Below are 21,956 nucleotides of genomic sequence, written 5' to 3'. Positions count from 1 at the left end.
CTGAGATAAAGAATTATAAACATCTAATTTAGCTTTATAGTTTTTAGTTATAACAACCAAGTCCAACAAGAAAAAGTGGTAGAATTATGTAAATAGCAATAATCAATCTTCTTGACCTATATCATGGTGAGATGAGGGTACCTATCTTCCAAGGGAGAAGTATTTAAATTACATACGCACAACAGGCTACGCAGCAAGTCAACAGATGAGTAGGGGAAGTTTTAAATTTGCTAATTCTTGGCCTATCCTCCTGTCACCTATATTTTTGGATCACTTTCTGTGGGTAATGGACTAAATTATGGTCTTCCCAGAGTTTTCAATACATACCCAATCTGAAAGACTATTTAACATGTACTAAGGAAATAATATGCATCATGGAAGTCTAGCCAGAAAGCAGAAACCAAAGTAGAGATGTTGATGCAAAAAAAAATTGATTCTGCAGATAATAAAAGAATAGAAACAAGACTGGTCTCTGGGAGCTGTAAAAGATCCACAGTAGCAGGAACCACCTGCCTATGAGGTATTACCAGAAACAGAGGAAGCTGGACCCATGGCTGGGTTGCCTGCCAACAGTCAGCATCATGATGTGCCAGAAAGCTGAGTGGTACCCTGGCTTGTGCTTCTGGACCCCTTTCTTAACACTCACTAAAATTGCCTGAACACAAATATCACACCTGCAGAAATCAGGGTCCCTTAGTCCAGAGCACAGGAGGCAAAGCAAAGGAAAAAAAAAACGAGGCAAACAGTTCCAAGATGGCCACATCACATAACTGCCTGTGAGAGTAAAGAAAGTGTGGGGACATGTGAGTGGCAGGCACTACCCTTGAGTCTGTGTTACATACTAGATGTACTGGTACCAATATAATCTTCATTTTAGGTGGATAGCTGGGAGAGGCGACAATGTTATTGCCTTACCACACACTGTTGGTATCCTAGTATGTTGGTAGTATTATGTAAACATGACACAAGCTAAAGTCATCTGAAAAGAGGGAACCTCAATTAACAGCATACCTTCACAAGATGGGGCTTTAGGGCATTTTCTAAATAGTAATTAAAGTGGACGGCACAGCCCATTTTGGGATGGTGATCCAGGGCTCTACAGGAAAGCAATCTGAGAAAGCCAGGGCTAGCAAGTCAGTAAACAGCATCCCTTCATGACCTCTGCATCCAGCTTTGTCTTCAGCCTTCTCTCAGGTTTGAGTTTCTGTCCTGACTTCCTTCAGTGATGGACTGTGATGTGGATGAATGAAAAATAAATAAATTAAAAGGAAGAATATGAGTGGTTTTGGTACCAGATGAATGAAAGAAATAAAAATGGAAAGGACATGACTGCGCTGAGGTATGGTAGAGAAGAAGGTTCACTGTAGATAAAAGGGAGAGCATAGCCAGATGCAGGGCCTTCTGGAAGCATCAGGACAGCCCAGAGTGAACATGACTCTGAGCTGGGCCATGGGAGGAGACAGTGGAGGGAGGGTGGAGAGGAGATGCCTACCAATCAGGTTGGACTTTTCTTCTCAAGCTGTTTTGCCAAGAGGCTATATCGTAGCCACTAATAAATTTGTGGTAACAAATAGAAACATACTGGCCAGAAGAAAGGTGAGTCAGACCACAGACACAAATGGAGAAGAAACTTTGCAATCTCAGAGAAAAGTTGGCTGTTCGTTGCACTTGGGGCAGAATCCAGTTTGTTGTGAAGAACCAGTAAAGATATATATTATTCTCCATTTGATCTTAATAAGAGATTATTTTTGGTGGTTAAAAAAGATTCACTGACAATGAGACAGGTTAACGCCTGGCAATACCCAACGTACCTCAAAGATCCTCCTTATGGAGATGGCTTATAATGTGCCAAACAAATCACTGGGTAAAATGTCCTCATTTCTACCACAGACAGAATTCTGCCTAAAAGGGCAAGCTTGGATGCAGGCAGAGTCGACAGTCAAACTCTGCCATGACAGAGTAAGCAAGTTCTTAATAGTTCTTGCCTTACAAATCTGTCTGTCAGATACATTGGGCCAGAAGGCTGAAGATGATGCTCCAACATAATAGTTTTTGGTGACTGTTCAGGTAGCAAACTGTCTCTGTCATCTTCTCATTTGGAAAGCTACTAGCCTACACTCCCGGATTACTCAGGTAATCAAGTTTATTCCTTCTCAAGTCTCTGATGCGGTTGAGGACCAGATAGATTAGTTTTATAATTAAGCTTAGTTGTTTAGGGGTTATGATGTTTTTAGGTCTAGATAGATGTTTTAAGTTGATAATGATGAGATATGATGGGTACTGATTTACACTCAGAATTTTAGATACACCAAGATAGGAAAGATGTTTTCTTCAAGGCTGTCTAATACAAATAAGCAAAACACTAAGAATGTAACATTTATATAATTCCTGATTGTGTCATGGTTCTTCTTGCTATAGGTAGTTTCTTGTATGTATGTGTAATAATATAAATGTATATATAAAAAATTAAAAATTTATTTAATAAAAAATTTATTTAAAAAAACGAGAGACTGAAACTGATAAAGTTGTATCTGGGTTAATTTCCTAAATAAGAAATAGATGAAGAGATGCAAATAATGTAAGCTATGTTTCATTAAAATTACAAACACAGTTGATATTTTTTCCTATCTAGCAGGTTCCTGGAAAATCGAAGTTCAACAGTCACATGAGGGCAAGTGATGGAGAGAAATAACATCACAAAGTGCTGCGCTACTCCAGAGTCCTACAAGCTCACAAATGATATTTTATTTAAAAAGGTCAGAAAATGAGGGGTTATACCCCCTCTTTTTAAAAAAAAAAAAAACAAAGAAAAACCTGACTTACACATTCAGTGATCATAAAAACATTTTATTGTATAACAGTCACTGGCTGAAAGAGGATAGCTTTTTGTATGCATATCTTTTTTTCTCCAATTAAAACTTCAGAATCCAAGAAGCACCTTGCAAGAAAATGATGATGCAATAAATTCTCCAGTATTTTTTTGGAAAAGAAAAACAAAGTTTTGTTATTGTTTTGGCTTCAGCAAATCTCACTTTGTTGCAATTAGGACAGTGCCTAAGGTATGAATTTAATCTCTTTTATTCCTTAGTTTCTGTGTGTATAAAATAATGATCATTAGTAATCATTAGGTTAATGAGACAGTGCTTATAAAGTATATAGCATTTTGTTTCCAATTAGTACATCCAGGGTTATGTTCATAATATAGAAAGCCAAGAAAATAGGAGAAAGGGGAAACTTCATTATCACTACTATTCCTTGGATAATTTCCTGCTTGTTGCTTTGTTGTAGTGGCAAGGGTGTTCTTTAAAAGCATTTTCATACACTTTTCCAATGAACCAGAAAATTTTGTTTTGTTTTATTTTTGAAAATTTTCTATTCTTAATTTTCATACACTATGCCTCAAATATGTGATGAGCACTTCTCTGCTTCATGTGTTACTCTTTTTAAGAAGAGTTTTAAGTTCTTTATATATTTTGGATATTAGATCTTTGTCAGATGAAGGGTTGGTGAAGATCTTTTCCCAGTCTGTAGGCAGTCACTTTGTTCTCTTGGCAGTGGCACCTACCTTACAGAAGCTTCTCAGCCTCATGAGGTCCCATTTATTAATTGTTGATGTTAAGGCCTGGGCTGTTGGTGTTCTGTTCAGGAAGTTGTCTCCTGTGCCTATGTGTTCCAGACTTTTCCCCACTTTTTCCTCTAACTGGGTTAATGTCTCTGGTTTTAGGTTGAGGTCTTTAATCCACTTGGACTTGAGTTTTGTGCATGGTGACAAATAGGGGTCTAATTGCATTTTTCTACATGCAGACATCCAGTTAGACCAGCACCATTTGTTGAAGATGCTGTCATTTTTCCATTGAATGGATTTGGCTTCTTTGTCGAAAATCAAGTGGGCAAATGTGTGTGGATTCATCTCTGGGTCTTCAGTTTGATTCCATTGATCCACTAGCCTATTGCTGTGCCAGTACCATGCTGTTTTAATTACTATTGCTCTATAGTACAACTTGAGATCAGGTATGGAGATTCCTCCAGAGGATCTTTTCCACCAAACCAAATAACCCAATAGAGAAATGGGGCACAGAACTAAACAGAGAATTCTCAACAGAGGAATATCAAATGGCTGAGAAACACTTAAAGAAATGCTCGACCTCCTTAGTCATCAGAGAAATGCAAATCAAAACGACACTGAGATTCCATCTTACACCCATCAGAATGGCTAAGATCAATAACTCAACTGACACCACATGTTGGCGAGGATGTGGAAAGAGAGGAACACTCCTTCATTGATGGTGGGAATGCAAACTAGTACAATCACTTTGGAAAGCTATCTGGCGCTTTCTTAGAAAAATGGGAATAGGGCTTCCTCAAGGCCCAGCTATTCCACTCCTTGGAATATACCCAGAAGATGCAATACTACACAACAGGGACATATGCTCAACCATGTTCATAGCTGCGTTATTCATAATAGCCAGAACTTGGAAACAACCTACGTGTCACTCAGTAGAAGAATGGATAAAGAAACTGTGGTACATCTACACTATGGTATACTACACAGCTATTAAAAACAAGGAATTTCCAAAATTTGTGGACAAATGGATTGAACTAGAAATTGTCATAATGAATGAGTTCACACAGAAGCAAAAAGAGCTAAATGGTATATACTCACTTATATCGAGACACTAGTCCAAGGTGTACGTCCCCATGAAAAACTGTACCTACCAGGAAAGTAGGTAAGAGGGGAGGACATCCTATTGAGACTTTAGGTGTGAGAAGCCTGGGAGAAAGAGGAAATAGAAGGATCCAGCGGGTCCTGGAAAACTACAGGCGAGTCCGGGCCCTGGGGTCCTCCGCAAACTATGGCAACAGCCAAGGAAAATATAGGCAGTAAACCTCGAACCCCTACCCAGACTAGCCGATGGACAGGACATTCTCCACTGTTGAGTGGAGAAGGAGATCTGACTTTCACACAAACTCCGGTGCCCCATATTTAAACATGTCCCTTGGATGGAGATGCCTGGTGGCACTCAGAGGAAGGGTAATAGGTCACCAAGGAGAGACTTGATACCCTATGAGCATATACAGGGGGAGGAGGTCTCCCTCAGACACAGACATAGGGGAGGGGAGTAGGGGGGAAGTGGGAGGGAGGGAGGAATGGGAGGATACAAGGGATGGGCTAACAACTGAGATGTAATATGAATAAATTAATAAAAAAATAAATTCTCAAAAAACAGAAGAGTTTTAAATTAATAGACATTTATAAGTTTTCTTAACTTCTTGCACTAAAGTATGCTATACATGATCAATGGTTCCCCAGAAAGCATGTATTTAATACATTGAAAGCCATTAAAGGTGCCAATGACATACAGGCTATGTGAACAACAGTGCATGGCAAAGGTTAATTATCTTACCCTCTATTATCCTAACACAGCCACAAAACCTTTAATTGATAAGATTGTAAAAACTTGTAGGTCACACACACACATTAGAATAGTTAAATGAAGTTAAATCAACATGGATTAATTTGCACATGAAACTTCATGGAAATGCTTGAAAAGTAACTGATTTTTAAGATTATATAGCAACTCTAGTCACCATAATATACAATAGCAAGATGTTTTTTTTTTCAACTCTTAACCCCCAGCCTTTGGTAATACCTGTTCTACTCCCTGGCTTCTATGTACTTAGCTTTAATTTAGTGGTGGTGGTGGTGATGGTGGTGGTGGTGGTGGTGGTGTGTGTGTGTGTGTGTGTGACACCCAGGTGTGGAGATCAGAGGACTTTGTACAGTCACTTTTCTCCCTTCACCTATATGTAGATTCCAGAAGTCTAAATCAGACTTTAAGGTTTGAATTGCTGGGAAGCAAGTGTCTTTACTCACTCAGCCATCTTGCTAGTCCTACAGTCTTAGGTTCCTAAAATTCTTCTAAATGGAGTGTTTTAGAGTCTACAATGGGGTTATGCAATATTTAACTTTCCATGTCTGATTTTTCTTGACATAATGTTCTCTTGGTCTATTCATATTGTCACAAATGAAATATCTACTTCTTTATAAATATCAGCTAATATTCCATTGAGTAAAGATTAGCTTTTTTGGTATGTCTTCATCCATTATTGGGATGGATGAAATCACATTGATGGGATCACTTAAGCTTATCCCCAGATGCTTACTATTCAAAATAATATGTAATGAACATAGGACTGCATATATCTCTTTGGTATATTGATAATAAATTATTTGTATATCATTTCCATGTATATATAGTATTGAAATTTCTAGATCATATATTATGTGTGCCTTTGATTTTTGAGTAACCTTTTTGTTGCCTTCCATAGTTGCTACACTAATTTACAATCCAATCAATAGTGTACAAGAGGTTCATTTTCCATCCCATATCTTCACCAGCATAGCAAAGGTAATTATAATATAACAGCATGCAAGTGTGATATGGTTTTAATGTGCATTTCCTCCATGGTTATTGACGTTATCTCTTATGTCTTCTATGAGAAATCAAAGGGTCACGAAAGAAAATACATATAGCCATTGTGTCATCTAATTAAAATTATAAGGTACCCATATCTAGTAATTTGATAAACAAGTGCACTAGTATAGACCATTTTACTTATATAGACCATTCACACAACCGTGTATGTAGTTGATTCCTGCACTGGTTAATTTTATGTCAGCTTGATACACTCTAGAGTCATCTGATGGGAGGGAACCCTGATTGAGAAAAATATCTCCATAAGATTGGACTATAGGCATGCCTGTAGAGTACTTTCTTAAATACTGGTTGATATGGGAGAGCTCATTCCATTGTAGGTGGGGTCACCTCTGAGTTGGTGACTCTGGATTCTATAAGAAAGCAGCCTGAGTAAACCATGATGAACAACTAGCTGTGATGAGCAAGGCGGTAATCAGCATCCCTCCACAGCCTTTATATCAGCTCCTGCCTCCAGATTTCTTCCCTGTTTGAGTTCCTGTCCTGGTATCTTTCAATAATGGACTATAATGTGGAAATGTAAGTCAAATAAACCCTTTCCTCCTTGCCTTGCTGCTTAGTCATGGTGTTTCATTGCAGTGATAGAAACCCCTAAGACAATTCTAGAAGTCCTACTAGTTTAGTTAGTAGTTTGTATATTAAGCTAATTACTTGTGCCCCTTTTTTACCTGGGCAGAATCATGGACACAGGGTACACGGACAGTAAAATGCTAAATATAGATGGAGAAACAAAACCCTGAGAGGATCATGTTTGTCCAGTCACCGGAGTAATGGTTGTGTCACCATTTTGAATTTTAATGCATTTAATAAACTGCTCTTAAAGGAAGAGCTTGAGAGGTCCCAGGCCTAGGGGAAAACCTACTACTATTATATTGTCAAAGAAATATAGCAGTAAAATGATTCTTGATGACATAATGCTATACCCATAAATCAGTGCCACACTCAACCCTCATCAGAGAATCTTCTAGTAGTAGATGGGAATTAACACAGAAACCCACAGCTGGACAATCTGCAGAGACTGAAATAATTGGAGCACTCAGTCCTTCCTAGGGTGTTTCTATCTAACTCCTGCCCTTAGGATTCAGGGAGCTATTTGGAAGACAAAATGAAAAGATCATAAGAACCAGAGGTGATGGATGGCTCTGAGGAAATGGTGTCTTTGAGACGCAAAAGGACTGTTGCACATATGAACTCACACAGACTGTAACAGCACACAAAACACCTGCACAGCTCCAGAAAAAAAAATCCTAGCACTGAGAAGGGGAAGTGAGCATAAAGTCCCACCCCTAACCAAGAAGCTATTTATAATTGACACCCACAGGAAAGAGGAATATCATTCTTCTCCAAGGTTGTGTCACTGGCTATGTCTGTAACCATGCAAGGTCTCAAGTAGAGGGACTGGGACACCAATACAGCCACAAAACCATTGACTTAGTGTTTGTCCTGCCTACAGAACATTCCGGAGTTGAAACCTAGCATAATCTTCATCTGAGTTTTACTCTGCAACTGATGGGAACAGATGCAAAGTCCACAGCCAAACATTAGGCAGAGCATTGGGGTCCTGTGGAAGAGATGGGTGGGGAAGGATAAGAGGAAGAAGAAAGGCCAGGGGCACCACAAAAACACAGCCCACAGAAACAACAGACCAGGACTCATAGGACTTAGGTCCTCTGCATATGTGTTATGGCTGAGTAGGCTGCTGTTCTGGTGGGATTCCTAACAGTGGGAACAGAGGCTGTTCCTGGCTTTCTTGCCTGCTTGTGGAACCCTGCTTCTCTTACTGCGTTGCCTTGTCCAGCATTGATGTGCTGGTATGTGCCTGGACTTAGTGTAGCTTGTTTTGCTCCGTTTGGATGACATCCCCGGGAGGCCTGCTCTTTTCTGAGGGGAGGCAGAGATGGGTGGACCTTGAGGAGAGGAAAAGCAGGGTGAGGATAGGGAAGTAGCCAGAATGTAATACATGAGTAAAAAATAAAAATATAATAAAATAAAAATATAATAAAATAGAAAATAGTTCTGACCTGTCATGTTTAAAGACAATTGGATAACACAAGGTGATATGGTGTTATTCAAAATCATATGTTCTAATATTTTAGACAAAGCCAAAGTTCTGTTTTTCTGTGACTCAAATAATGGCTGGCTCTTAAAAACACTTTATTACTTTATACACTCAATTCTAATTTATGTCATAAGAAGAAGAACAAATGAGTAGAATACTGTAGATCAAAGTCTGTCTGAAAAGGAGGAACTGAGAAGGTAATATTTTCTGAGCATAAGGAGCCAACACTTAAGTAAAGCTGGTGTTTTGGAGCCAATCAAGGAAGCAGCCAGTGAGGGAAGTTCTTTGAATACCTCCCCTCTTTCCTGGAGGTGTAAAAGGATGCCATGTGGCTCCTTCATTGCTGGAGGGACTCCAGAGAAATCTCTCACCAAGGTTTCATGACAGATAGGGGGCCAAATGCATCCTGGATGATGTTCTCGTGGTGTGCAAAGGAGGTGTTAAAGAGCCAAGGAAAAGTCATTGTCAGGTTTTTCTGAGCCAGAATGGGGGGGGGGCGGCGAGGGAACACTACATAAAGAATGAAACCTTGCCATAGATGGCTTCTAGTATTTTAGAGCGTTCAACCTGTACTCATCACATTTTTGGTTCCGGAGAGAGATGAGCCTGTAAGATGCTACCTCACCAGGACTGTGAGGAACAATAGCAGTGGGAAGCAGAGTGGAGAGAAGAAGGGTTGGAAACAATTCAGGGGCTCAACTCAGAGAGCAAAGCCATCTGGCTTCCACGAGGCGCCCGAAGCCACAATGGTTCATTAAAGTACACAAGGAGGTTGGGTAGGGATTTAAACATGTAAGATAATGATGCTTAGGCAATACCCCGCTGAGAAAAGCGGTGAGCACAGTAAAGCTTTTTGGCATTGATCACCAAAACCATTCTTCTACCACATTCCTTGGACAGCTGTTTAAAATAAGTATGGAGAAAAAGGAGGAAAAGGCCTCTGGAAAGAACAAGAGCCTCCAAACAGCTCCAATCCTACAGCATTAAGATGTTAAAATACAGGGCACATTACCAGAGATGAAAGTTCAAAGAGGCCTTAGCTTCATGTTGGATAAACAGGAGCATATGCCCAGCCTCAGAAGTAGTTTAAATGTGTTGCGAAACTTCACTCAGTTATGAGAGATATGTTAGAGTTCAAGTGTGAAAAATTCAATTGCATTTTTGAAAAAAAGCAAGTTCCAGGAAAGACCACAGACTTCCTAAGCATGTCAGCACCACTTGCCATGGCAGCAGACAGAAACGAAAACGTTACTAAGGCTTTAGAAAGGTTTCCTGCACAATGGATCAAATGAGCCCACATAATAATTAAATGTCACTGTAGGAATGTATTCCTGGGAAGGAGCAAAGGAAGTCCATATAAAGAACAGTATGTTGGAAATACTCCATAGTTACCCATCATGGAAAGTTTACATAGTCAAGATAAAGGTGGGCAGTCATCCTATATACAAACTGAAAGCAAGGTTCCGTTGTGGAAGGCAACACCTACACAACCCTTTGAACATGAAAGATTTGAGCTAGTGCCTATACAGAGCCTTCACCCCAATGCGCTAGAGTCTTTGGTAAAGGAAGCTACTCCTCGTGCTACCTAAGAAGAAACCTGAACTCTAACCCAATCATAAATGCTTGGTGTCCTGACAGTAAAATATGCTATGGCAGTGGTGGCACAAAGCTAGTGGGAGAATGCTAATCTTGATATTCACAAGAGAAAAACAAGTTCCCCAATTTGGAGACAAATTTGAAGCAAGTTTTAATTAAATGCTGACCAAGGTGGACTTTGGTCAGGGGAGCTCTCTGGAATTCCCAGTGAGTGGTGACAAGGAACATATGTAGGGGCTTTTGAGAACAAAACCATAGGCCATCATGTTTTCACATGTGGCTTTATAATTATTCAAGGACTATAACTCCCAGTTTTCCAGGATATTATCTGGTCTTTGGGCAGGTGGGGCTTACAACTACAACTCCCAGAATTCTAGGAAGCTTCCTGGTCCTCGGGACTGTAAGGCTTATAGGTTAACTTTGGGTCTTACATTCTGCCTTGGGCTGTACCCTGAGTTAAAACATTGACTCTGTGATGGGTACTTGCTTACCTTGGAATCTAAAAACCATCCCATAGAATTATCATGTAGTTGAGGCATCAATGATGTAAGCACCAACAGTAATAGCAGAAGCTGGAGAGCTGAAGGTCCTGTGATGGCTGATGTCAGAATTACTAATTAGAAGGAAGCTGGAAAAGGGTGGGGCACCAGCCATTTATTTTATCTCAGGTCCCCTTTTGTAATACTTCCTTCAGTACATCTAGATCATAATCCCAAATGGCTTGTATGTAAACAACAATTTTCCCTTAAAGCCATGTACTAGCTCTTTGTTCTCCATAGAGCAGGTCAAGTGCCTTATCATATTGTAGAACTATTTCAGTTAATGAATCTGCCAGTTGATAAATATAAGCCTACTTTTCTGGTATGCCAACTGATATTACAGGTAGGTATTTTGTGTTCTATGGTAGGGAGTTTACTTTTGACCTAGCACTTCAGCTTGTTGAGAGCAGGAGGAGTGGGGGGGGGGCAGTGAGTGGGGGGGGGTGTGGTGTGTGGGGGGGAGATGCATTCTCTTCTGTAATTACTTCCAGGTGAAACTAGGCCATCATTGCGAGGGCCCAGGGAGGCTGAAAGGTTAGTCAACCGCTGGGCAACAGGGATTTCATCAGAAGCATCTGGTTAGCTGACCCAGTCAAAGAGACAGGGAACATCCACATAAGCTGAACTGGTTTATATCACCTTTTGTCAAGTCTGGAGCTCAGCAGTTTGCAGTCCACAGGTGCTCCCTGGACAGTGTCTGTCAGCCAAGTGGAAATCTGCTGAGACAATATAGACTAGGGACAGAAGTTAAAATTTAGAAACTAAAAATAAAATAAAAACCTTATATTTGGAATTTTCAGGCCCCAATCCTAGTAATTGGGGAGGGAGAGGAGTCTCAAGACCAGGGGAGAGAGAAAGAGTCCCCATCCTCAGGAACAAACAGGTAGGGAAATCCAGGCTGTACTTATCTGGAGTCAATTTCGCCTCTGACAAGTAGCTCCCAGTCATATGACTTCTTTGACTCCATGAAACTTAAATGAATTTTTAGTTTACAAAAAGTGATAAAAGTTCTAGAAATATTCGCATTAATGTGTACTGAAACCCACATTATACAGCAGCTAGAATAAACGCATGACTTTTAGTCCTGTCAAAAACTACAGCTTTGGCATGAAGAGTTTTTTTTTTTGACCAGAGAGCTGGAGATATAATTTTTTTTTACCAACAACAAATTGTCTTTTATTGTAAACAAGTCACAGTCCTTTGACCTTACATTATATAAACATTTTAACAAAGTTTTATTTTTAATGTTTTCCAAAGTGTACTTGTAAGAAAACTGATATTGATATCCTTGCACTATTACTTAGAAGGCAGAGACGATGCTAACATGACATATACAGATTAAACTAATGAGTTTCCTTTTTATTCTTTTCTGTTTTCTTTTCCTTGTAGTCTCAAAAGATGCTCACTTTTATTTTCTGGGTTAGACATTGCTTTCTAAAATACTTGGAAGTAGTGACTTGGTTTGGAAAAATGGAGGCTTGCAGAGGCAAAATACTTAGTTCAGATCTTTGAATATGTCAAATATGTACATAAGGCATAAGTGTGGTGAGGGAGAAGGCTTCATAAATATTTATGGTGGATGAGGCATTGGCCTCAGAAATCCTTCCTAGTTGTGCGAACAGCTAAAATACAGAAAAAAAAAAAAAAAGACTTAATTGTATTTCATTCAGGTAGCCCACAGAATACCCCTACTGAGATTATTAGCTCATCCTTAACTGAAATTTTAGTCTAAGAGAGAATAACTTAGCCTGATACAGTTTAATTTTATTTATTAATTCTCAGAATTATGTTCTTAACTAGGCTGCATAATAAACTTGTCTTATAAGGAATTACTCATAAAAATTCAAACAATAGGCCTATATAGATTTTCTACTCAAATACCGAAAAATTGGTTTCTTACCCTTCAATATTTATTTTCTACTAAAAAAATAAATTATCTAAAGGAAGTTCAACAAGTCTCCCACATTTATTTTGTTGTTGAGCTATTGATAGAAACTGCATCGTTGTGTAGGCAAAATAAATAACGCAACGAAATTTGAATAGCGTGTCAGGCCGCCCTTCACATAGCTACCCCAGCAAGAATCCCATGGCTAAGATGAGTTTTTGTTGTTCCTGAGACTATAAGCTCCCATCAGGTAGTAAACAAGGCTGGGTTATACCGTAACACAGCCCATAGCGCCACATGTTCTTATCCACATAGAAGCTGAGCCACTGAGTCACTTGCTGAGCACACTCATTTACAAAAAAATTGCCATGTTTTAACGAGTGTTTTCCCTCCAGATGATATGCATTTCTACATTCAGAATTCATGGCTGTACACATGGTCATTAATTGGAAATATAAAATTTTAAATCTGGAGCTTATGTATGAACAGTAAGTAGTCAGTGCTCTGCCAGCTTATCAGTACTCCACTGATCAATGTTAGAACTCTGAACCTTTGAAATCTTAGTGTAAAAATAGCACAGAGAAGAGAAAGAAATATGAAATGTTTTAATTTTTATATACCTTAAATTATTTTCTAAGACCTTCAAAACTTATTTAAGCTTTTACAATGTCAGACCTTTATATACCTTAGAACATGTTCCTAGGCCTTTGGAATTTGTATGGGTTTTAAACCTTTTTCTTTCTATCTAATCATCTACCAGAGATACAAGTAGCTATTACCGAGAACAGTGACTCATTGCAAGGTCTGTTCCTTTAGTGAAATGTTACACCTAAACCTGTTTATCCTTTACTATGAAGCCTGGGAGAAAGGCAAACATGTCTGCCTTTTCTTTCTTTCTTTTTTTTTATTTTATTTTATTAATTTATTCATATTACATTTCAATGGTTATCCCATCCCTTGCATCCTCCCATACCTCTCTCCCTCCCTCCCATTTTCCCCTTACTCCCTCCCCTATGACTGTGACTGAGGGGGACTTCCTCTTCCTGTATACACTCATAGGGTATCAAGTCTCTTCTTTTTTTTTTTTTTTTTTTCTTTTTTGGTTTTTCGAGACAGGGTTTCTCTGTGTGTATTCCTGGCTGTCTGCCTTTTCTTAACAAGAGACCTGATATCTCCAGATGAATAACAAGGTGGCTGCAGCCTTGGGGGGAAGGAGTTGGTCGCCTGATGCTGCCAAGTTTACAAAGCTACAGTTAGCCTAGTGATCAATGCCATCAGAGATCTGAGAAGAATAAATGAAAGCACAAAGTATAATCTAAATGTGTCAAGGAGAATGACAGAGACTACTCCATAGTCCATTACTTAGAAGGTCATCCCAGGATCCTGTGGTATCAATGGCATTGGGGGTAGAGGTACCAGGGCGGCATCAGTCTTCATTCCCCAGGTACAGAAGAGGAGAGGCTCTTCAGTGGAAGAAGAACATGGGAGGGCTGACCTTACTTTGTCTAGGCAAAGTGAGGCAATCAGCTCTTCAGATTCCTGCTTGCCCACAGTTTGGACTGGGTCACGGCAGCAGGCAAGGCATTAGGACAGTGGTTAGCATTGTCACAATCCACGAGGAGTCATTGTTGTCGTGCTCCATCATCTTCTTGGAGACTTTGTGGTCACTGCTAGGGTCTATGTCTGTCACAGTAAGGTTAAACACTTGCTATGTTTACTAAACTTTACTAAGTTTAAATGCCATATTTAGCATATCTCTGACAAGGATATGCTAAATGAGGACCATTATCTATTAAATATATATGAGCTAAAGAACCCTTGCTTGTTTTAGTGGCTTGCTTTATGTTATTCAGTGAAAATATATACAGGAGCCTAAATAAATCTTTTTCCTGTAATTAAATTACATTAATACTTAGCAGGACTACAAGTATATTCTGAACACATTAGAGCTTAATCATTTTTAAAGATCTTAATAAAAGTAACAATTTCTGAATTGAAGCTCTTTTTATGAATACAGTCCATAGGGAGGGTGGCACCTTTATTTCTCTGGTCCTTACATGGTGCACCATTATAGAGTAAAACAGATTCCTGTATGACCCAGTTTACCAAAATAGCTACAGCTTAGTAATGTTAACCAAAACAAGGTGGTTAACATATATTCTTAAATCAGTCTTTGGTGGCCTGAATAGACCTTAGGTAAGGAGAGCCCCTTTCCCAGAATGCTTAGTTCATCATTTTGCTGTATATAAGATAGGAATATCTCAGTCTATGGTATTTCATGTTTGATAATCATAGCTATGACCCTAATTTTTAGCATTTTATTTATCTATTTACCAAGATCACATATTAATAAAGACACTAATATTGTCTAATATCTCTAACACTAATATTGTCTGGGTTCTCCTATGTTACACAGTTTGGCTGCCAGCAAGGTACATTCTTGCCTATGAATGCATGGAGTTGCAACTTTAATGCCTCATGAAACAAGCATTGCTTTTATTTTTTTTTTCTTTTTCTTTTCTTTTCTTTTCTTTTCTTTTATTTTTGGTGTCTCCTTTTTAGCTGCACAGGTTTCCATATTAAACCTCCATCTCCACTCAGAAGGCCCATGTCATTAAGCTCAGCCCGATCCAGTTTCTTGTTCCTTCACCATTGTTTCACACTTTTTAAAGATTTATTTACTTATTATTATGTATATAGTGCTCTGCCTGCACATACACCTGCAGGCCAGAAGAGGGCATCATTTCACATTATAGATGGTTGTGATCCACCATGTGGTTGCTGGGAATTGAACTCAGGACCTACCTCTTGAGGAACAGACAGTGCCCTTAACCTCTGATCCATCTCTCCAGCCCTGTTTCACACTCTTAAGATCCATGCCCACACACATCCCCCAGACTTCCACTTGATGAATTTGCAGACTAAGTTAGCAGTGTAGCGCTCTTCCTCATGGACCACACTCCCCCTCCCTCCAGGAGCCTGCTTAGCCTTAAGTCTGGTCTAGGTTTAGAGGCAGCTATTTGGGGGCTCTGGGGGACATCAGTATCATCTTGTTTGGGATTTTCTTCAAAGAATGAAGGACAGATTAGAAGACAATGAGGATTAATTTTAATAGAAAAGAGAAATTGAATGGAACCTAGCCCTATTTCAAAAGCAGAAACAGTGCTGTCCACTTGGCTAGCTACGTCCAAGTCTTCGTGGATGCCAGAGGCAATGTGGATATGCACTTTACCTGAGTCTGTTCCCAGAAAAGAGGCAGGCAAGGGCTAGCTCAGGATGATCAGACTTTGAACATAGGACCCTGATGCTGGGCATGGGGAACGGGGATGTAGCTCAGGGCTGGACAAGGAACTTCCTGTCATGGGGAATGGCTCCCACTGCCCTCAGACCCCTTGGGACTCTGTAGACGATGCAGCACCTCCATCTGCCTCCTCTTCTCCTTGGCCCGGTTGATGGTTGTGCGGAAGAGCTTGCAGAACAGATGGACAGCTTGGGGAGAGTCGTCGTTGGCGGGGATAGGGTAAGTGATGAGGCACGGGTTGCAGTTGGTGTCCACAACACCCACTGTGGGGATGTTCATCTTGGCCGCATCCCTCACGGCCACGTGGGGTTCAAAGACATTGTTGAGCGTGTGCAAGAAGATGATGAGGTCTGGGAGGCGGACTGTGGGCCCAAAGAGGAGGCGCGCGTTAGTCAGCAGGCCACCCTTGAAGTAGCGGGTGTGGGCGTACTCCCCGCAGTCCCGGGCTGTACTCTCAATCAAGTGAGAGAACTGCCGGTTCCGGCTCACAAACAGGATGATGCCCTTGCGGTAGGTCACGTGGGCGGTGAAGTTCAAGGCCAGCTGGAGATTCAAGGCTGTCTGATCCAGGTCAATGATGTCCTGGCCTAGGCGGTTCCCAAAGATGCATGGCTCCATGAACCTGTGACGGCACCCCGCTTTATGTCCTAGGTGAACTCGGGCCTCGAAGAGGCTCTTCACAGAAAATAGCTCCTTGACATTGAAGAAGTCCGAATGCTGCAGTGGCACATCTAGGATCCTGCTCTGCAGATCGTCGCCGTCCTGGGGCTCGCTGACCGCGGGGACCTGGACTCCCGTCACCATCCTCCCATTCTGCCCCGCTGGGCCCCGGGCCGCCTTCTGCAGGAAACCTGTCCAGCGCCGCACACCTGCATACAGCAGCCGGGTCAACACGGCCGGGACCGGCGCCATGGCGGGCGCGTGGACAGGGATGCCGCAGAGCAAGCATTGCTTTTAAATCCTATCTTTTGTAAACCTTGTTTTCAAGACAGGAAAGGAATTATCATACAAAAATCCATCCCTTGGTCAGCTACATACCACATGTTTGCCCTTGGTTAGCCACATACTACATGTTTGCCCTTAATCAAGACAGCAATGAAGCCATTGGACGTCTTTCTTCTGCAATGCTGACAAAGATGGCTGTCCAGCCACATGGTTGCCTAAGAGTAGCCAGCCACATCTTGTTTATATCCCAAAATGGAGTCATACCACATAATTCCTTTAAGGTTACCTATGCATAGATTTTCAATTACCAGCCCCATGTTACAAGTTTTAAGCTAACTTTTTGTTATAGATGTTATAGACTTTTTAACCACACCTGATAAAATTTATAAGCCAATAATCCCTTTTGCTGTTTGATTTTTTTTTCTTTTTTTCCTGTCACAGTTTTGACCCCAGACATAGAGACTTTAAAATCATGCCTGGGTCTGAAAAAAGGTGAGCCACAATTCAATTCCAGAGTCAGAACAGCATAAAATAATTTTATTATTAGCTATACCGAAATGACATTTGAACCCCTATTGCATTAGATCCAGTGTTCAGAAAGCCCAGAGATACATGTGCAACCCAGGGATCTGTTGGGTAATCTCACACAGTTAAGACCAGTCAGAAACAAACATGCAATGGCCACGTTCATGCATGTAAAAATGGACTTTTCTTACCTCCTCCAATGTTGTAAGTTCAAAGGGATGGGGGTGGTGTGGTGGCTGCTGCTGCTGTTGAATTTAGTGCCCAGCAGGCTATAGTGCCTGCCTGCATTGTAGAGCCAGCACAGTAAGCTACTACAGGGCCCACTGTGCACAGACTATCCATATCTAATGCCCTCAAAGCTCTGCAGTTTCAGGAATGACCTTTGGAGCAGCCTGTTAGCCCTGGCATTCTTCTATGCAGTTGCCCAATGTACACCCAAAAAACAAGACACAGAATCCAAGCAACAAGGAAAAACAGAGCCAAATGACAACAGAAGGCATGAGATAACATTTAACAATTGCAACCCTCCACCAGTCTGACCAAGAAAATTGTCTTGACAAAATAGGAGCCACTTTTCTTTTTAATAACCCCCCTTTTAACCCAGAAACTAGGAACTCATCAGAGGTTGAGTCTCTCCTACTTTCCTGGCTCCCAAATCCACAGTGGGTCTGAGCTACCTCTTACTTTGAGCCCAAGCATGAGCAAGGCCTCTTTGAGTACATCTCTGAGTACTTCAGCTTCCAGTCTCACCAGAGGATCTTCAGGACTTCAGGGTCAGGAGAAAGAATCTGTTGGCTCTGGCTGAACTCCCTCAATTAACCAGAATTAACCAGTGGGGCATGGCACACCTCCCATTCCCAGATAGGTACCCCATAACCAGAATTCAGAAACCAGACAGAAAATTTTCACTATAAGAATTTGGCCTCCACCAAAAGGAGGGCCTTCACACACACACCAAAAAAAAAAAATTGCTATCTCTTTTTTTCGAGCATGAATGTTCACTGCAGAGGCATAAGGAAGATGTCCCTAAAGCCAGAGTTAGTGAAGAGCATAGTTTCAGAATTTGGGGGGTGGGGGTGGGGGGGGTGGAGGATGGTCTTTCTTATCTCACTGTAGGGCACCAAATATTAATCCTGAGTGGTGCAAGAGAAAAACCAGTTCCACAATTTTTAAAAATATTTTTTATTAATTTATTCTTATCCCATCCCTTGTATTCTGAAGCTTTTGTTTATTTTTTTTTGAGGCAAAATATTTTTTATTAATTTATTCTTGTCAGTTCCACAATTGTGAGCCAAATTTGAAGCAAGCTTTAATTAAATACTGACCAAGATGGACTTTTGTCAGAACCACTCTCTGGAATTCCTAGCAAGTGGGAATGAGACACCTGTTATAGGAGTTTTTAAGGACAAAACCATATGCCTACTGAATTTTTCCATGTGGCTTTGGTATTGTTTTCAAGAACTACAACTCCCAGCATTCCAGGAAATTACCTGGGGCAGATGGAGCTTAGTGGTTAATTTTCAGTCCTAAAGTAACCAATCAGTATCTGATTTGACTGATGACCCACTCCACAAAATGGAAGCCATAGTCAACATTATTTGGGTGACGAAAGAAGTTAGACTTGATAGCCCAGAGTCTTAGGGTAAAACCAAATGCCACTGTACAAAATTAAGGAAAAAGCATAAAATGAAAACAAAGCAATAAAATAACTCCTAATGACATGACTTTCTCCACACTCATAGATCAGTGCCTTGCTCAGTCATCATCAAAGACGCTTTCACCTGTAGCATATGGGAACAGATACAGAGAAACGTTCCTGCACAAGAGTGTAAAAGTCAGAGGGGATGGAGAACACCTAGAAAACAAAGCCCTCTCAATCAACAAGATCTTTTTTGTTTGTTTGTTTGTTTTGTTTGTTTGTTTGTTTGTTTTTGAGACAGGGTCTCTCTGTGTAGCCTTGGCTGCCCTGGACTCGCTTTGTAGACCAGGCTGGCCTCGAACTCACAGCGATCCACCTGCCTCTGCCTCCCGAGTGCTGGGATTAAAGGCATGCGCCACCACTGCCCGGCCAACAAGATCGATGCGCATAGGAACTCACAGAAACTAAGGCCGCATAGCATGCATATATGCCTGCCCCAAATGAGGTCTGTGATGGTTTGAATAAGAGTGGGCCCCATAGGCTCTTATATTTGAATGCTTGGTCATTAGGGAGGGAAGAAAATCGACAGTGATTAGGAGGTATGACCTAAGAGGAGTAGGTGTGACCTTGTTGGAAGATGTTTCTCTCTCTGCCTGCTGCCTGCAGATCTGGGTGTAGAACTCTCAGCTACTTCCCAGCACCTTTTCTGCTTAAAAGCCTCCATGCTGTCAGCCGTGACAATGCTGGACTAAACCTCTGATACTGTAATCCACCCCTAGTCAAATGTTTTCCTTTATAAGAGTTGTCACGATCTTGGTGTCTCTTCACAGCAACAGAACATGGATTAAGATGGAATCCTAGAGCTGAAAAGAGAAATGGACACATGCTTCTATCCCTAACACAGAAACTATCCAACTAATAACCACTTGCAACTGAAAATTGAGTTTCCTCCCAGGGGAGTCTCATTGGGAAACAAACTACTCTTAAAGGTAGGCTGCATGCCAGCAGTCGGTGACCAAGGGAACTTACTGGCATCTTTGGAGGTTCCTTGTTCATAATGGCATGTCGAGACTTTTTCTTTTCCTATTTTAACATTTTATCTTGTTTGCGAATTAAATTTAATTTAATTATATTTTTCTTGTCTCTTTTTACCCTAGAGGTCCTATCTGTATAAATTATGGTTTCAAGTTTAGTGTTGCTATGGGATTCCTGGTTGTGAGAACATTGGGTGTTTGTTTCTTGTATCTTCTCTTTGGCTCTTTTCCTTCTGTTTGGTTTGTCCTATTCTGAGGTGTCAGTTTTTCTTTTATCATTTATTAAAATTTTCCTATTAGTATCCCTTAAAAGCCTGTTATCTTTATAATAAGAGACAGAAAGGGAGGTAAACCCTGATGGGAGGGAAGCAGGGGAGTGACTGGGAGGAGGAGAGGGAGGAGAACCAGAATCTATTTTCAAGAAAATGGAAAAATGAGAGATTTTCTTTGAGACTATTCCATTAAAAGGAAGGAGAAACAACAAACAACAGCCAATTTGCCTAGAAAATCCTATTCCAAAAGAATCCTATGGATTCCTCAGTTGTGACTGCCCAGGAAACCTAATCCTCTTGAAAAGATTGTGGAGAAATCAAGCTTATTGGAGTGGGTTATATCTCAATTTCCTTTGGGTACACATACTTCAGTTAATATTCCAAGAATAACAATAGGAAAGTCAGTAAAATGTATTATGAGTAAAAGCCTTAACTAGAATGAATCCCTATTTTAATTGGGTTGTCCGGTGACATAAAGCCATTCCTCTGTTGTGAAGGTTCCATTCTCTCATGGAAATGATTCAGCTTGGTGCCAGTCTTCAATGGGAGCATCCTAAAGTCTCTGGTTTTTCCTTCAGAACTCATAATTTACAAACTACCCACATAGAAGCAGCACAATGCTGATCATTGCTACCCAAATCCTGTCCCGCTCCCTGAAACTAAGTCATGTTATGCTAATCGAGAAGCGAAATCCATGTTGCCCTGCCACTTAGGCCAAGCAGTTGACCTCCCAAAATTAAAATCTGTATGTTGTTGTCAAGAAGAGATGAGAGAAGAGAATACAGTCTGGGAAGGAAGCATGGTTGAAGGAAATATTTTATTTTTTTAATTTATTTTATTAATTTATTCTTATTACATCTCAATGGTTATCTCATCCCTTGTATCCTCCCATTCCTCCCTCCCTCCCTCCCTCCCATTTTCCCCTTACTCCCCTCCCCTATGACTGTGACTGAGGGGGACTTCCTCCATATTTTACAGCAAGGTACACTTCTGGAAACATTGTCCCTCCTTCAACTTAATCTCCCAGCTATATGCACTTGTGAACTCAGGCCTTCCTTTAAAAGTTTGTAGAAAACTTTTTGTAAAAAAACTATACATAATATGAAACACACAAATGCACAGTCTTCTGTCACCTATGTAACTATCCATTTTCCAGAATCAACAGATGCTTTTAGTTTGGCTCGGAAAAATAGGGCATAGATGAACTTACAACTGTGCTTATCTCTCCTCCCCACTGATTTTCCTGTCTCACTTACTCTTCTATGTAGAAGGAGTGTGTACATTTCTTTGGGTGCTATTCTTAACTGTATTCATTTGGCCCATATGTTCCATCACTGTTTAGGTTGTCCTAAATCGTACATATGGAACTAGTTTGTTCACTTTAGCAGCTGCTTAGATATTCACTCTGTAACTGATGAGTCTAGTTCTATAATCTCCTATTAGACTTTTTTTAAAATGCCATTTTATGCAACATGTATGAATATCCTCCAACATACTTCTGCTTTCTTGCAGGAAATCTATGTTGTGCCTGTTCCCTCCAGGAGTCAATGCTGGATACAGTGTGTACAAGTCCATCTTTGCTATATATTGCAATAAACACTATGTGTTAACCCTTTTAGCATTCTTATGGCTATGTAATGTAATCTTCCGCCTATGTGAACTTC

The 21,956-nt window shown here is 40.5% G+C and overlaps 1 protein-coding gene across 1 annotated transcript; it reads right to left on the bottom strand.

The window, feature by feature from the left end:
- Positions 1–15,661: 15,661 nt before the first annotated feature.
- LOC311603784 (small ribosomal subunit protein uS2m-like) lies at positions 15,662–16,806 on the bottom strand. Its single transcript, XM_084792934.1, has one exon. The coding sequence runs from the start codon at positions 16,787–16,789 to the stop codon at positions 15,935–15,937; it is 855 nt and encodes a 284-aa protein (XP_084649060.1). The 5' UTR covers positions 16,790–16,806; the 3' UTR covers positions 15,662–15,934.
- Between the last annotated feature and the right edge of the window lie 5,150 nt (positions 16,807–21,956).

This window comes from Acomys minous, assembly GCF_964271855.1.
Source record: "Acomys minous genome assembly, chromosome: 8".
NCBI lineage: Eukaryota > Metazoa > Chordata > Mammalia > Rodentia > Muridae > Acomys > Acomys minous.
The sequence above is the reverse complement of the archived record's forward strand: the minus strand, read 5'-3'. Positions and strand labels throughout refer to the sequence as shown.

Excerpts from the sequence above, each read along its gene's own strand:
- LOC311603784 (XM_084792934.1), bottom strand. The coding sequence starts at position 16,789 with ATGGCGCCGGTCCCGGCCGTGTTGACCCGGCTGCTGTATGCAGGTGTG.